A 17,573-nucleotide genomic window follows, 5' to 3' on the forward strand; every position below is an offset into this window, starting at 1 on the left:
CAAAGTGCAACCCTGAAACAAATACACAGACTTTATTTATGCACAAATACATTTTCCAGCAAAGACAGAAGTGATTTAAAATCACACAACTTCCCGGGGCAGCCAGTGTCTGTGTACTTCAGACAGGAAGGTGGAAAGTGGTGTAGCGGGCTGGGTCACAGCATTAAGGCACAAAAAGCTCACCAACAAGGAGCTAGGTAGGAAGGTCAGTGAGGAAGAGAGGGCTAAGAGGAACAGAAGGGTAGGAGACTTTCGGGGAGAAGCAGGAGGCAGCTCAGGGAAGGGGAGCTGGCCTCAGATCACGTGCAGGGGTGACTATGCCAGATGTCCCCAGGCCTCCATTGGTTCAGCTGGGCCTGCTCCAGAGGAAGAAATTGCACCGGGAGGAGGGGTCAGTGGGAGGACCCCGGGGCCTGGCACACATATAGAAGCGGCGGCCCAGGTTGGGTCCTGGCTTCTTCACAGTACGCATCACACATGGCTCCCTGTGGCCCCCACAGAGGGGTGTGCGCAAGGGCCCCGCCAGCACAGACTTCCAGAATGAGGTCCGTACCTCCTTCTCATCTTTGGCTTCTGAAGCCTTGGCCCGTCCCTTCACCACTTTGGCCACTGCCTCCTCTTCTGGAGTCTTCGGGGTCATGAGGGCGCTCATCAGTGGTGGGCTAGGCAGTTCTATGTCAGGAGAGGCTTGGGGACAGTTACGGGAGGGCTGAAAGTAGCTCTTCAGGTTTTTCTGGCCTCTGCCAGAGCCAGCCTGACTAGGCCGAGGCCTGGTTGAGTGCCCTTGGGCTTTGTTTTGGCACGTCTGTACCCGGGTTTGATTGTTGTGCTGCAGCGCCGACTGCTCCAACACAGGACTTTGTTCGAGAGGAACTAGGAAGCGAAGGATCTTGAGCTGGGTGCCTGCAAACTCAGGGAGGAAGCGGGTGCACAGAGGTGGGCACTGTTTTGCGGGTACAGAGGACACGCTCAAGACTGCACCCACAGGGCAGTGGTCAGAGCCCATCACCTCAGGCAGCAGGAAAGAGGCCTGAAAGGTGTCTATGACCAGGGTCCTGTCCCCTAGCACATAGTCAAGCCGGGAGCCATAGTTGAGATGGCGGGCGCCGGTCACTGCTGACCAGCAGGTGAAGGCCCCCTCCTGCTTTGGTTGGAAGCAGCGGTAGCTATCGATGAAGGGCCCTACATGAGAGGCAGACTGGCACCCCAAGTTACTGAGCAAGCTGTCCATCCACTTGCGCCCTGGGTCCTCTTCAAAGCATTCCTAGGTGAGGAGGAAAGGGGGTTGGAAGAGAGAGAGACAGAACTAGATACCTAGAACTGGAAGGGACTTAGACTAACTGCTGCATTTTGCAAATAAGAAAATTTGGTTGTCCCAAGAGGACTACTGCTGAAGGTCACACAGTCCAGAATTGGCAGAGCTGGGATTCTGATTTTCATCCTTACTGATTTAAAAGACCATGCTTGTTTTTCCCTCTGCACAAGCTTGCATTTATCTTGCATTGGTCCATCAATGGCAAATCTGAAAGTTTGTTTAATCAAAGCAATTCCCAGAACTGCTTTTTAAAACGATGGAAAACAGGAAGTTAAAAAAGTGTTTGCCTCTAGGAAGTAGGGCTGGGGTTAAGAGTTAGGAAGACCGTCAGCTTCTTCCTTTAAACCCTCTGGCACTATTTGGTTTATCTACTGTGTCAAAGCCCTCAATGACCATTCCTACCTTCTGAGCTGAGGACCTGCAAGGATCCAGGTCTGAATACTTCCTTAGGCTCTGATCCCCAATCCATCATCCATCAGTCCATCCATTCACTCCACCTAACCACCCACTCATTCATTGCAAGGAATGTTCATGGAATACCTATTATGTGCCAAGCATGATGCCAGGGACAAAGTAGGAACCTGATCTACTCCTGGGGACCAAGGAGGCCTCCTTTCGAGAAGTGATCTGGAGGGGAGGTGTGCGGGCTGAGCAAGAGTAACCTAGGTGGATGGTGTTCCTAACTTTAAGAACAGTCTCTGTGCTGGGCCTGTGGAGGGAGTGTGCTGCGTACCCAAAAGACTTGAGGAAAGACCAGACTTGAGACCAGAATACCAGCAGGAAATGGCTGCCATAGTCACACAAGCAAGATGATAGTCACTTGGGCTAGGGTGGGTGCCAGAGGAGACAGAAACATGAAATTATGAGATGATTTGTAGCTAGAATCAACAGTACTTGCAGACTAACTGAATGTGGGAAGTGGAGTAAGAAAGAAAGACAATACTAGCACAATTCCCAGGCTTTAAGTTGAAGCAACCAAGGGGATGATGGTGCCATTTAGAGAAATGACAAGACTAAAAGAGCAAGCCTGGTGGAAAGTGGATATGTTCTGCTATTTTGGAAAGACTGTAAGTCATCTTAGCTGGCACTATTAGTTCTCTTTCCCTGGAGGAGAAAATGAAGGAGGTATACATGAGAGATCTAGGCTACCTCTGAACTAAGTAGAGAAGGCATAAAGGTGTATGATGCTATCACAGGAATCTGAAAGAACACACTGAATGAATGCGTAAGAGGAATGAGGCAGGGAGGGACTGAAGGCTCGCACTTTGTAGCATTCTCTCCACTCCCCACCACACCACCACCACCATTCTCTCGCTTCTGCTCATTTCCCAGCTGGGAGCCATATCTACATTTATGTAGCTCTTCTGCAAATTAATCAAGGAATATTCCCACGGTCCTTCTCTAAGCCAAGCCCAGTGCTGAGTGGGACTGTGCCAACATCAATCACTGATCCCCCATCATGAGACATACGGCAAGCCAAGATGAGAGCTGGCTTGTAGATTCTAGGGCAGTGGTTCTCAAGCCTGGCTGCATGATAAAGTCACACTGGGGGCTTTTAGAACGTGCCACTACCCTGGCCCCACACCCAAGAGTTCTGAGTTCATTAGTCTGCAGTAGTGCTAAGATATTGATATTTTTGTTCTAATATGCAGTTAGGGGCTGAAAACCACGGGCCTACGGGGACTTAGAGATAAGAGGTTCATATAACAAAAAGACAGAGAGGGGGGTCATGTCCACCAATTCAGGGCACAGTGAAAAAAGCCAGAATGAGAATAACTTTTACAACAGGCCGACAGGAGACAACCTGTCTAGAGAGGATAGAGAGGACAAAATGTGTAGGGACACTGAAGGTGGAAATAGAGACAGGTCGCAGTCCATGGAGAGCCTTGAATGCTAGGTCTCGATGTTCTCTCTGCATCACAGAGGTAACCAGGAGGTATTGAAAGTTCATAAACAAGAAACACAGTGTATTAAGGAAATGACCAAGGCAATGTGGAATTCACAGTCCTTGAAAACATCTGACCCCAACAACTCTTCAGCCCTACCTTCTGCCACTCACCTCCCTTCTCGTGTCACTGAGAAGAAAGGGACTTGTGGTTCCCCATGCACACAATGCAAATTCTCACCTTGAAACCTTTGCCCATGCTAAAATGCTTCACTACTTCAAAGCTGTTCTACTTGTCTGTTAAGATTCAGCCATTTTCAGCTGCCTGTCCTGATGTCTGAGCTCACCTAGGACTCCCATCTCTGAGTTTCCGTAGCCTTCTGGGATGCCATCTGTGTCTCTGCTCTGAGAATACCATCCTATAATTGGCCAGCCATGTGTCTGTAGCCCACCACCATGCTGGAGAGCTCCTAGGAGCCAAGAGTTGGATCTGACTCCTGAGTCCTCAGTATGTGGCAGAGTCAGTATTGTCTATTGAATGAATGACCAATCCTCAGTACTATAAGAATAGTATTGCAAACCAAGCTCCACTTTCCCATAAAGGAAGCTGTCCCTGGGCCAAAAACTCAGCATTGGTTGGCTGGACAAACAGAATCAGTCAAGTGGGGCCAGGCACCTAGAGGTAGCCTTACCAGGTTGACTGCGTCCCAGTGGTCAATGGGGCGATGGGCTGTATTCAGGTCACCCAGAATGATCACATGGCTGAAAAACACAATATGGGATTGTTAGAAAGGGGTGCAGCAGTCCTGGCTCGTATACTTTTTCCTGGGCCCAAGAGCTCAGACAGGCCACCTCCCATATTGAGGCTTCCTAGCCAACAGCAACTCATAGCAGCCTACCTCTCCAATCTTACCACAACCTTGCTGCCTTTCATATCCGACCAACCCAATTCTGATCTCCAAAGGTGACAGTGCTCCATGTTTGACATGACTGCCTCACTGATCAGTACCTAATGGGCATTTTTCTTGTCCTTCAATCAAGGGGAGGTGAGCTCAAATACCACCTCCCCTTGATTGCTCTAACCCACCCTCACTTTCCTGTCCTTCCCTGGAACAAGACTTTCCTTTGCTTCCAGGAACTTTACCATTCTCATCTCATTTCACCCTTAAAACTATTCTGTGGGGTAGAAACAATATCCCTTTGTCTCTGAGTTCTTTGGAAAGGTTCCATATCCCTTTCAATGGAGCTTAACACAGGGCTGGGCACCCACGACCGACTCAAGGAAGCCTTGCTGCCTAGGCTTGCAGTACCTGCCTGCCGCCAGGAGGGCTTCTGCTCGGATTTGCAGCAAACGATAGAAGCGCATCTTAAAGACTAGCCGCTCAGGCCTCCCAGGGTCCGCATGGGGGCAGTACACGTTGATTAGGGTCAAGATCCTCTCCTTCCCTTCCCATGTGCTGGAGAAAAGAGAAACCTTCAAAAGGGGTCAGTTTCAAACCTCCCCTTTTGTCCCTTCCCCATACCACATGGCTTCCATTTGGTGACTGTCTGGGATGGAAAAGAAAGGGGTTAAAGAGACACAAATGAGCTGGCATGCACAGGACTTGGGGACTGACTACTGGTAAGGCAGGGAGACGGACATCTAAGGATGACCACCAGGTAATGGCGCTGCTATTCACAAAGAGAACACCCAGAAAGAGAGAAACCTGGGGCAGTGAATTCAGCAATAAGTTGCTTTTGAGATGTCTATGGTAATAAGGGCTGGATCACCAGGCCAGCCCCGCACTGTAGAGATGGAAACTCAAGCCTCAGAGGGGGAGAAATTTGCCAGGGTCACACTGAGCAGCCCAGCCAGGACTAAATCAGGAAAGGCAAATTTGGGAACTTCACCACGGTGCATGTGTGTTTACAGGGCAAGCCTTAGAATCTTCACACTCAAAGAGTAGCACCAGCAGTGCTCAGTAGCAGGGAGATATGAGCTATTACCGGATCTTATGCTGTGTGAGGAGGGCCCGGCCCTCACTATCCAGAGCCCGGAGTTCCTCTTGGGTAAACTCATCCATGTTTCCATAGCAACCAACATTCCCATTCTGGATGGCAAACAGGCCACTCAGGCCTTCTTCAGCAGCCACTGGGGTAGCGTTGTCCTTACAGAACGTGGCTACACCTGGGAACAGACAGGGTACTCTGAGCAGACCTGGCAGTCAATAGCCTGTTGCACAGCCTGTCCCACTCCAATTGTCCCCACACAAGTCACCTAAGTCATCTTCATAAAGTGTGGTTCTTGGGGAACCTTATTCAAACCCTGGAGTCTCAGTTCCTGCGTCTAGAAAAGCCACAGAATGTTCTAAGTGTTTTACATTGATACATGGTGAGTGCTCCAGAAGTATTAGCAATTATTACTATCACATGGATTAATTCATTTAATCCTCGTAACAGCCCTAGAAGGTAAACATTATCCTCATTTTCTAGCTGAGGAACCTGAGGCACCAAGAGGTAATGTAACTTGCCAGAGGGTGCACAGTTAGGAAATGAGCCACAATTCAAACCCTGGGCTTCTGGCTCCACAGTTCACACAATTAAGCACCACACTACTACTGTATTTCTGAGGTCCAGTAGGATAATTCTATCCATAAAAATTATATTTCATGTAATTTACTATTATGCAGCTTTAGCTCTGTAAACTAAATGTCTAAATTTCTTATTGCCCTCTCATCAAATATTGGAAACCCTTTTCCTCATCTGCCTCCATCACTAATTTAAAGTCCACAGAAAGCCCCATTACCAGAATAGCCGCTACGGTTGCGGCTGAAGCTGAAATAGGAGTTATAACCCTCAACGATAGCCAGGGGCTCTGTCAGTGCATCCCCTAGGGAAAAAAAAAAAAATGTAAGATTAAGTCAGAGGTAAAACTAGCATCCGGGAAACACAAAGGCCTGGAATTACAGTTGTAGGCTAATTCCTTGCACACATCAGAGCCGGAGTTGGGGGTGACGGGAATGAAGTATCTATGAGTAGAGGAAGACCTAGAAAGATGGGAAATGTCAGAGAGGAAATTGATATCAGAATTAGAAGGCTGGCGGGGGTGGTTAGAGACTATGAAGTGGAGGTGGAGAATTAGGTGGGAGAGGGAAAGAATCAGAGCTAAGCCTGGGGGTCTGGACGATGGGAGGGAGCTGGGGGTGGGGATGGACATATGAGAGGACAGTGGAAATCTGAGCTAAGTGTAAGAGGTAAGAGAGAGGGAATTAGGGGATCTGAACTGGGGATGGAAGGAAAAGGAATTAGGGGATTCTGAGGGGAGATAGAAGGGTGAAGAAATAAGAGGACATCTAAGCTTGGGGTGGGAAATAAGGTGGGAATTGGGGACTTTCAGCTGGGAGGAGAGATGGGGATAGATAAGGGGTACGGGGTTCTGAGGTGGAGGTGTGAAAAGGAGGCAATTAGAAAGACTGAGCTGGGGTCAAAGGTGGGGTGGGAATTAGAGGATCTGAGCTTGGGGCAAGGATGAAGAATTCGGAGGTTTGACTTGGTGGCGGGGAGATGGACAGCGTATGGAAGGAGGAAATTCAGGGGACTGAGTTTGGGGCCAGAGAATGAGTGGGAATCTGACTAGATATGGGGTTTCGAGAAGGAGCTAGTTTGCTGAAGACAGGAAATGGAGTGCAACTGGGGATCTAGCTAGGGTGGGAAATGGGAGTTTAAGAGGGAAGAGACCTGGGTCTAAGGGCAGGACTCTTAAGAACAGGAAACTGGGAAAGTAAAATTACATGGGACAGGGGGCAAAAGTTAGCGGGAAAGAAAAAGTATGCAGGGATCCTGGAATCCAGAGCGCTCACTGGTCACTTTGGTTTCCTGGAGACAGACGATATCGGCATCCAGCTCGTCCAAAATGCGCCCCACGGCCACGGCGGCACAGTTGCTGGGTTCCTGATTTGCCACCCCTTGCACGGGTCTCCGAATCCCATTGATGTTCCAGCTCACCACGCGCAACATCTTAACGGGCTGGAACACCTCCCAGCCCGCGCCAAACTAGGCGCGAGCGAACAGCTCGCTGTTCCGAAGTTGGCCAGGCCCGCCTCCCGCGCGCGTTTGCGCAGGCGCTCTCGTGCGTACCACAAAAGCGCCTGACGCACGTCGGGCGGGGGCTTCAACTTCCTCAGTTCTCATTGGCGGGAGGAAGAACTGGGTGGACGCTGAAAGAAGCAGAGCGGAAGCCTAGGGGCAATGAATGGCGAGAGGAGTTTCCAGTTGGGCTCCCGCGCCTTCCGCTCGGACACCTGAGTCTCAGTACGTTTTTCCTCTACTCAGAAGTCCACGTGGTGCGTCCGGTTACTTACAAATGGGATTTTGCCACTTTGTAGAAGACCCTGAGCGGAACTGCTCAGCAGCCAAAGCCCCGCCCTCAGTGCGACGGACCGCCCACCTAAGTGCACAGATGGCTGCCGCGCTTGCGCCCCAGGAGTAGCTGGCGCTAAGTGATCGCGTTGGACGGGGCAAAGGGAGGTTAGTGGTTGGAGGAGGGAGCAGTAAGAGTCGCTCCACTGAGATAAGACTTAGGAGGAGGGCCTTTGGCTTTATTGGGGCAGAGGGGAGGAGGAGGAGGCTGTCTCAAGCCTGCCCTGTAGCTTTTATTTGTCTTGGCTCTTAACATTCCGAAGGATGTAGCCGGGCACATCCTTACTCTTGGTTCTGTTTCTCAGATAAGTGAAATCGAGGCCCAGGAAATGTAAGCTCGTGAGCAGCACTGTCTCCGGATGCATCCATGGCTCTTCTGTATATGTTATCGCATTTAATTCTCAGGACAGCCCTGTTTGGGGCATTGAGTCTAAGTTAGAGACGTCGAGTGAATTCACTTCATTCTCACAGTTCAGTCTCTCTTACACTGAAGTAGTAGAGCCAGGATTCAAACCTTATGTTAATTAGCTCAAGGATTACTTTTCTGAGTGTTTTTACTGACCACACACCACCCCAGTTAAGTCTTTTCCTCTGGGGCCCCACGGCACCCTACGGTCCATTCTGTCACAGTACTTATAATACACAGCTGTCATTGACTTCTATTTCTGCTGCCACTAGACTGCCAGCAGCTTGAGAACAATGACCATGCCTGGTTCATCTTGTTAGCCCATCCCCTAATACTGGACACAGTATATATTGGGAAGCAATAGATATTTGTCAGGTGAATGAATGAACAAAGAATAATAGCAAGAGCATCAACAGGTTCATGGCTTGTTTTTGAGAGCACAAAAAATAGAAGTAATGGATATGCCCAATGTCCAGGGAAAAGCATAACGATGCATCTTTAGGTTCCTCACCCAGAATTGCAGCATAATTATTTTTTCCCCAGAATTTAAGCGTTAGAGCCATCGTCCTCAATGGTTACAGCAAAGACGCAGTAAACTGCTTTTCCTCCTGGAGGACTTAAATTTACCAGTTGTTGCTATCAGAAAATAGCTCTGTGATTAAAATAAAATTTGTGTGTCCTAAGCTTTTTCATGCTTTGGGGGTTGTTGACTCAGGATTGACTCCCATGAACGTGACAACTAGGACAAAGGAAATGAACATTTTTATTGCTCTTGCTTCATATTGTCAGATTGCTTTCCAGTAAGAGATTATGCCCATTTACACTGAAGACCAATCTGAAACTCAGCCCCAGCAAAATCCAGAACTTGCCTGTCTCCATAGCTGGTTTTAATTTCCCTATTCTGCAATGGCTTGTTAATATTAGTTCTGACCTTTGGGGCAAGGTGAACACATGGTTGGACTGAAGAGAAAAGGCTTCGGGTGGCTCAGTAACTTCTTTGGCAACTACAACAGCTGATATTTCAACAGAGCACATACACTCCCCCCACTTAACAAGGGTACATCCTCAGCCTTCTCAGGGAACCAACGAACACCTCCAGGCTTCCTCTTTGATGCCACCCACTGGACCTGCCTTAGGGGTCTGTAAATGCGAGACAACCGAGTGTTGGATAATTAGCAATGGAAGAAAAAACCTCTAGAATAAAAGGTAGGTGAGAAAGAAGGGAACGTAGGCAGGAGTTACACAAATCCACATCCATTCTTCAGGCCCTCTGGAAAGTTTTCTTTGCGTAGATGGTTGGTTGACGTGTGCATTAAAGGGCATGGGAAAGTGGGGGAAAAGATTATATGTAACCTATTTATATATCTGTATATTTTTAAAAATCCATTCTGGCCTTTGTGGGACCCTGGCCCCCAGGGCAATTCCCTAGCACCTGTGAAAGTCTCTCTAACTTGTTCTGGTCTGGTTTTGAATGAACTGAGTGATTGAGATTATAGCTCTTACCTCCCCACTGATGTGTAAAGTAGGGTTGATTTGCTGTGGCGCTTTGAACAAACTCTCTAGCTTCTCTGGGCATCAGTAGCCTCCTCAGTAAAATGGAAATCAGAGTCTCTAGCCAATGTTCCTCAGAGGGCTGTCACGATCAAGAAGGGTGGAAAGGCAGAAACCAAAGCTCTTTGGAGACATTTCGGGACTTCCTCGCTCTAAGAGTAGTGATCTTGCTTTTTTATATAGGCTCCACAAGCAATCCCACCCAAAACCCTCCAGCTGCTCTTCTCCCTGTGCGACTATGGTCTGTGGAGAGCCGCTTCCAGGACTAGGATTCAGTGAGGTTTGGGGCCCAGGCATGAGGCTGAAAATAGTGGAGAGATGGTGGGCCAGGACAGTGGCTGAGAAGGAAGCGGATCATAGACTCCTGTCACAGAAGGCCTGACACTCATATACATGCACCTAGCTTGTAAGTGTGTGGTCGATCTCCCCCCACGCCTTCATTCTCCACAAATGCATTCATACCCAAACAGTCTGAGAGCTACCAATAGGGAGACCCCATTCATGACTTTATTATCCATCAGCACTGTCATATGCTTCTTTACATAGGATTCTCCCCCCATACACATGCCCTATACTTTGGGAGGGGTACAGGGTCAGGATCTGGGGGCCTTGGGAAATCACATTGTAATCTTTTCTTCCCTAGAGATAGCCCCATTTTAGAATTTTAGACCAAGAGCTGCAGGTCAGAGCTTGGTCTTGAATGAGAATCTGGTACTGACTGAACCCTTTCTCTGCCACGAGTTCACTGGCCCTTTTCAGAGAGGACTTAATTCTTGTGTTTATCTGTTTCTGTCCCATTCAAGGTAGAGAAACCTTTCTAGATGCCACCTCCTACCTCAGACAAGTTAGTTCTCCCCTCCAATTCCCTGCACAGCTCTCTGTTATAATATTTACCTTGTTGAACTAGGATTAGTTGTCCACAAGTTCATCTCATCTAGGGCAGAGAGATGTAGACTGCACAAACACAATAAGCAAGTGTCTCCTCTGTCCTCTGTGCCAGGGCCTGAATTTGACACTGGAAACACAAATTACAGATCACTGAGATCTAGTCTCCATCCTCAAGGAGTTCACAGTCTAGTGGGGAAGCAGACCAGGAAAATACTGGTGGATACTTGCTCAGATAGGAGCAGGTGGGCAATATAAGAACCAAAGACAAGTCCTGTCCCAAGGATACAGGGGTCACTTCCCAAAGGAAGTGAACATCAAACCAGACCTTGAAAAGTGGGTCAGAATGTGTTGGGAATAGAAGGAGAAAAAATGGCATTTCAGGCTGAGCAAAAGCCAAGAAACAAGAAAACACACCATGTATTTTGGGGCCCAGTGAGTCAGCCAGTGAAGTTTAAGGATGGAGATCTAAGGAGAGACATGGCTGGACAGGTAGACTGAAGCTTGATTGGGAAGTCTTGAGTGCCAAGCTGAGGTCTTTCCATAAAGCTTGTTTTGGTCTCCTGCTTCTGGGATCAGAATTGGTAACAGTGAGGAATCTCATAGCTAATTCCAGGCAAGTTTAAGTTAGGTTTTAGAGCCTGGACCCCAGGTTTACCCTTTCAGACTTTGTCAAAAGCCTGCCAGCTTCCTATCTCAGATTTCCTGCTGCTAAAATTGTCCTTCTGCCTGTTGGCAGGGTCATGGGGACAAAATTGTAAACATAGAAGAGAGACGTTCATGTGACCAGCTAGATTACCTTGAACATGCCACTTCCCCTCCCCAGACCTCAGTTTCCCTGTAAGGCTAACAAGGATGTTTGTAAGGATCAAATGAGATAAGGAATATGTTGTTGCTTTGTGGGCAATGGAAAACATACAGGGAAAGGGTTATAATTAAGATTATTAATATTAACAGATTTATACCAGTTAGGAAATTTATTAGAATTAAAAGAGTTGTATCTCTTACAAAGCCTAGTTCTGAGACTCTAGAGGTTCTGAGCTGACCTGTAAGACCACATTCTTAGATCAGGCGTGTTTGATTAATTAAAGAAAAGCCCTGGCCTGGGAGAAATTAGGTCCCTAGTGTTCTATTCCTGACTTGGCCACTGATTTGCTACATGACCTTAGGATATTTCTAGAAAAATATTTCTAGACCTCAGTTTTCTTACCTGAGAGGGTGAGATGAAATGATCTCACAAGTCTTTACACAAAATCAAAAGAGTAAAACCAAATTCATCCTTCTAATTGATTTGCAGGAGCTCTTTGCATATTATAAATGTTAAACCTTTGCCATAATATTGTAAGTTTCCTTAACTGAGGGTTTTCTGTATGGTCAGCATTACAGTAGAAGTTTCAGGTTAGTCAAAGAGGTGTCTTATCATTTACCTCCCAAAGGGAGTAACAGTGTTAGATAATATATTTTTAACATTTCCCAGATTGCTTTACATTTTTTAACACATTGAATCTTCAACAATCCTAAGGAGGGTAGGTACTCCTATCATTGCCATGTTCCAGATAAGAAAACTGAAGCACTGAAAAGTTTAGTCTTCTGCTCATTGTCTCATAGCCAACAAGGGGCAGAGGTAGGATTCCACTCAAGAAATATGGCTCTAGAGCCTATTGCTCTTAACCGTCATAATCTGCTGTCTCAGTTGATTCATTTAGATAGGTGGGCTCTGGAATGTATTAAAAGTTTGGTATGATTTATACACAACAACTGGAGGAAATCTGACCCTTGTGTAGACTAAGGCTTGCAAATGTATTTTAGGGAACTTCTTAAAAGGCAAAGTGGAACTGAGAGCATTTGAGGGCAGGGATTGGAAATTTCTGTCCCCAAGAGATTGCCCTTGTGTAGCCCAGCTCAGTGGAAGAAAGTTGAGCTTCCTCGTAGCCAATCATTGAAGGTTCACTGGGGGTGGGAAGGTTGCAGAAGAGTGAAGTAAGAGCACACTTGCGCATCTTCCAGGCAAGCTGTGCAGTTCTATGAGTTCTACACATAAAAGCCTCAAAACAACGTGTCAGGGGAGGGAGAGAGGGGGCAGGTGAGGGTGAGTCATCTGGGCTGGATGGCTCTGGCCTATGGACTTGTCCTACTTTGAGGCCATTGCTCTTTGCTCCCTGCTGCAGCCTCCACCCTCTTAAATCTCCATCCTAATGGCTTGGCATGAGGAACTTTAGTGAAATTTTCTATCAGTTCATGATGCCAATGTCATTCTCCTTAGGGGATCTGACGGTGGCTAACAGCCATGTGGGCAGAGCTTACCATTCCCCCACCTCCAGCCCCAGGCAATGGCTGCACTCTTCCAAAGGTGTCAGTTTACTCCTATTTATTTAGCCCTTGGCTGGAGAGAGTAGAAAGATGATCAAATAGTGCCCATCTCTTCAAGAGTGCCCCAGGCAGCACATTTCAGGTGGGAGAGGCCCTGTGGCAAGGAAGGCAGCAGAATCCAGAGAAGACAAGGGATGCAAGGCCATTTTGGGTCGGAGAAGCAGAGAAGTAATGGACCTTCCATGTCCAGTTTGGGCCTCTAATTGCCAGCTCAAAACACTGCATTCCCCAGTAGGGACTTTGTGTTTGTGTTTTTGTCCTTGGGAACCTTGCATTTCTGATGTAAATCTTGATTTCTGGGTTGGAGCTTGACATTCTACTTAGGTCCATTTTTTAATTTCAAAGCTGGAAAAGCCGCTGAGACCTACCTCCATCACCTTTGCCTCTCTACCCCACACAGGCTGTAAGCACATGATCTTTGGTCTTTTATTTGCATACTCTATTAGTCTTGTCTTCATTGGAGGGAAGTGACTGGTCAGACCTGGACTGTGTTGCTGGCTGCCTTCCTTGTTGGGCTCCAACTTACCTCCTATGTACACAGCCCTTGGAGTTCAGAGGCCTCTCCTGACCTCTGCCCAACCTCTTGCTCTCTGCACCCAATACCCCTAGTACATACAGGAACAGAGGCAGGCTAGGACCAGAGGAAAGAGGAGAGGGGACTGAAGACAGACTCTGAGAGGGCTTAGAAACCCAGTGCACCCCCCGTCCCAGCTCTGTCCACCTGCTGCTGTGACCACAGTGAGGGAAAAGACAGCTAGTAAGATAGGAAGTGAGGCCGGGTACCTTGTGGGCAGTGATGTCATTAGCTGCGACTCCTAAGATGTCTCCAGAGATGGGAGAGCTCACCCAAACCAGGTTGCAGAAGATCTGGATTCCACACAGCAGCGGCAGCAGCAGGCTGCATCGGAGAAGGGGCTGTAAGTGGGGTTTACTTCCGTGGGTTTCAAGGTGGTGGTGGTAGAGTGGGTGTAGAAGAGCAAAGGATGCACCTCCCCTTAACATACACTCCCACCTCAACCTAAAAGTTGGAGTAGATGAACAACTGGATGAAATAGAGGCTAGTGTCAAAAAGGCGAGGAAAGAATGAGAGAGAAGACAACCGGAAAGAAAGAGATGAAGACAGAGAAGGAGGATTAGGTTAAGACCATCTTAATCAGAGGGATCTTTAGGAACTTTTCATTTCTTAGGCAGAGCTTGTTTGGAATGTTTCTTGTTTAGAATTTAAGATTTCTAGTTCAGGACTGTTCAGTTATAGCCTAGTATGTTTCATTTTGGTGACTTCTGTGAAGTGTCTGGGAGTTGGTCTTGTCTGACTGATAGTGCCTGGGTGAAATAAGTTGATGGCTCCTGGCATCATCTCTCAGGGGACAGGTGCTGCGTACACAACAGTGCCATGTCACTGGTCAGTATTGCTCCTCTCCTTTCTCAGGCCTTTTCTGAGTCTGTACCTGCCTAGGTTGGGAAACACTTCATGTCCTGTCTCCAGTGTTAGCTCTCTGGCACATATGGACCTCCTTGCTGCTCTGGGAATTTGAGAGAGACAGTCTTTCAGGGCCAGCCCACTGGTGTGGTGCTCACTTTGGAAATTTAAGAAAGATCAAGGGCAAAAGAAAAGTAAACAAAACCTGTACGTATTTAAAAAGAAACGAGTATACCATTTCCCATAGATAACAGGCGACAGTGGTGGACCAAGGTGCATCCAGCCCAGGGATTGTGGCCTGAATGGCCATAAGGTGGGTTAAGATAAGGCAGCTGTAGACTGTGGGACTCACACACCCCAAAGGCCAGCTAACCAAGTTTCCACTCTGCTAATGCTAGAGGAGGCCCAGGCTCAGAGATATTGGGGGTAGCAGTAGTTGCTTAGAGGATCCAGGAGCATATAGAATGTTAAATATAGTTATAATATACCGGATGTAGGGTGTGGGTGGAGGAAGAGAGACAAAAAAGACTAGGCTCCTGTTCTCTCTCTTTCTTATCTCCACCAGCTCTCACACTCACTCAACTGGAGATCTAGGAGCCTGGAGACTGAGAGGTACCCTCACCCAGCCAGCCACTCTTGGCCTTTTCCAAGGGGCTGTTTAGTTGACAAGCAAGCCATTCTCTGCATACACGGGTCCTCCAGAGCTAGAATGCTTATAGTCCTGGGAACTGTGTCTTTCAAGTTGGAGAGATAATATACATAAATCATCTAATATAGTCTCTATCAAATAGAAGATGAAAAATAAATACGTGCTCACTTTAGTTTGGAGCGTCACTTCCCTCAGCTATAAAACAGAATCAATGCCTATGACCCAGTGTTATTGGGAGTAATTCACTGATTCAGAGGTTCTGGATCCAGACTGCTTAGGTTTGAGTCTCAGCTCTGTCTCCCCCTGTGTCTGTGAGCTTGGACAACTCTTTTAACCTCTCTGGGCTTCTCTGTTTCCTCACCTGTAAAAGGAAGTTAATAACAGTGTAGTTGTGAAGATTAGATGAGCTGAAGCCTATGACATGCTTAGAAGAGTGTCCAGCACATAGTACACACTCAGTAATTGTTAGTTATCCTAATTCTTATTGTTCTTGTTGTTTAAACAAGAAAGTGGGTGTGTGGTCTTATTTACCATCATATCCTCAACATCAGGCCCTGATCCTGGCACATAGTAGATGTAAATGGTCACTCAGTAAATGGTCACTCTGTGCTACTTCCACTCTACCACTCGCCATAGCCAAAAATGGGGCTCTGTGTGCACAAGACAGTCACTCATTAATATCTGACTAAATTTTATCAGACCATAGATGCAAAAAAACTTAGATAGTGGTTGCCAAGTCTGGGCAATGTCTGGTTCACCTCTGGCTAGGGAGGCCAGTCTATTTGTCCCTGTAAGGTCTGAATCACCTTTTTCTTGGAGCATCCTCTCTAGAAGACACACAGTCACTTAATGTTATTCTGAAGATTAAATACATTAACATGTAAAGTACTTGAACAGCTGTGCCTATTCTTTTCTCATCCAACATTATGTTTATGTGAACCACCCATGTTATTGTTGCAAGCAGTTGTAGTTTGTTTATTCCCCTTGTGAATATCCCACAGTTTATTTATCCATCTTACTATTGTTGAGCATTTGAGTAGTTTCTAATTTTTGATTATGAACAATAATCCAATGGGCATTCTTGTACCTTTATCCTGGTAGAGCAAGTCCCTCCATCTTGTCCTTCTTATGGAGTGTCTTGGCTATTCTTGGCCCAGTGTTCTTCTCCATAAATTTTAGAATCAGCTTTCCAAGGTAAACACACACACACACACACACACGCACGCACACACACACAGACACACACACGAGAGAGAGAGAGAGAGAACTTTTGGGATTTTGATGGAAATTACATTCAATCTGTAAATCTAATCAATTTGAGGAGAGTTGCCATCTTTGTGATGTTGAGTCTTCCCTAAACATGGTATATCACTCCATATATTCAGACTTTTTCATGTTGAGTGAAGTTTTATAATTTAATCCATAAAAGGCTTGCGTGCCATTGTAAGATTTTTTTGACTTATTTTTTGTTGCTATGTTAAATAGTACCTTTTTAGAAAATTAAATTTTATAGCAGTATGTTGCTAATGTATACAACTGTACTTGTTTTTCATGTAATGAATTTGTAACTAGCAAACCTGCTAAACTTTCTTATGAGTTTTGATAATTTGTATGTAAATGATAGCTTTCATTTTCCCCACAATCCTTATTTTTATCTTTTTCTTATATTATTACACTGCTAAGACCTCCCACCTTTAATACACACACACGAGATGTGCAGTACATGTTGAAAAGAAATGTTAATAGTGTGTATTCTTATGCTGATCCCGATTTTAAGTTTCACCATTGAGTAAATTTGCTGTAGTTTTTTTGGTAGATATCATTTAATAGGTTAAAGAGGTTCCTGTGTATTCTGAGTTTGCCAATACAATTTTTAAAGCATGAGTGAATGTTGAATTTTATTAAACATGTTTTCTGTATTCAATGAAATGACATTAATTTTCCATTTTAACCCATTAATGTGGTACATTACATTAGAGTTTTTCTTGTGTTGAAATAATCTTGCAGTCCTGGGATAAATAAAAACTTCTGAATTTCTTTCACTAATATTTTGTTTAGGATTTTAGCATTTTACTCAGGAAAGAGATTGGCCTGTAATTTTTCCAAGAGTGTCAAGATTATAGTAACCTCATAAAATCAGGTAGGAACTATTTCCTTTCATTCTGTCCTCTGACAGAGGTTGTCTGCAGAACTAGCCATTCCTCAAATATTTTACCTGGCAGCATTTCCAGGTGAAACCATTTGGACCTGGTGTCTCCTTTAATATTTTAATGGATACAATCTCTTTTATCAGTTATAGAATCCTTTCAGTTTGCTATTTCCACTAAAGTCAGCTTTCTTAAGCTTTCCTAAGTCATGGTTTTCTAGGAATTTTTCTACTTCACATCAGTTTTCAAATTTATTTTGTGTGAAGTTCTTATCTTTGAATCTTTTTAAAATCTCTGTTGCATTTGTAGTTATAGCTTCTCTTTTGTTATATTGTTTATTTGCACCTTCTTTTCTTCTCGATCAATCTTGCTATAAGTTTGACACTTTTATAATTCTAAAATAATCAACTTTTGACCTTTTGATCCTGTTATCTTTATTTTCTATTTAACTAGTTTTTCATCATTATTCTGTTTCTTCTACTTTCTTTGGATTCATTCTGTTGCTCTTTTTTAACTAGTAGGGTTGCGTGCTGCTCAGCTGATTCAT

General features: G+C 45.8%; 2 protein-coding genes across 7 annotated transcripts in view; one reads left to right on the forward strand and one right to left on the reverse strand.

Annotated features, from left to right (window-relative positions):
* Positions 1–13: 13 nt before the first annotated feature.
* On the reverse strand, positions 14–7,381 carry APEX2 (apurinic/apyrimidinic endodeoxyribonuclease 2). Of its 2 annotated transcripts, XM_007991824.3 has the most exons (6): positions 7,040–7,381; positions 5,986–6,069; positions 5,187–5,367; positions 4,511–4,657; positions 3,893–3,962; positions 14–1,264 (listed from the first exon to the last, which is right to left on the reverse strand). In XM_007991824.3, the coding sequence occupies exons 1-6, from the start codon at positions 7,194–7,196 to the stop codon at positions 347–349; spliced, it is 1,557 nt and encodes a 518-aa protein (XP_007990015.1). In that variant the 5' UTR covers positions 7,197–7,381; the 3' UTR covers positions 14–346. The 2 variants fall into 2 exon arrangements, with proteins under 2 accessions (XP_007990015.1, XP_072869750.1); XM_073013649.1 differs by lacking the exon at positions 5,187–5,367.
* Positions 7,382–7,394: 13 nt separating this feature from the next.
* The window catches only part of PFKFB1 (6-phosphofructo-2-kinase/fructose-2,6-biphosphatase 1), a 64,733-nt gene continuing 54,554 nt past the window's right edge, over positions 7,395–17,573 (forward strand). The window contains exon 1 of one of the 5 annotated variants that reach the window (XM_073013650.1): positions 7,395–7,490. Coding sequence is in view for 2 of the 5 variants with exons in the window: in XM_007991827.3 (XP_007990018.1) it covers positions 13,607–13,727 (121 nt within the window). In the remaining 3 variants the exon portion in view is untranslated. Of the gene's footprint in view, positions 7,707–10,269; positions 13,728–17,573 lie in introns of those variants that run through there. The other 4 variants (XM_073013651.1, XM_007991829.3, XM_007991827.3 and 1 more) reach the window with 4 other exon arrangements.

The sequence above is a fragment of the Chlorocebus sabaeus genome, chromosome X (assembly GCF_047675955.1).
Source record: "Chlorocebus sabaeus isolate Y175 chromosome X, mChlSab1.0.hap1, whole genome shotgun sequence".
Taxonomy (NCBI): Eukaryota; Metazoa; Chordata; class Mammalia; order Primates; family Cercopithecidae; genus Chlorocebus; species Chlorocebus sabaeus.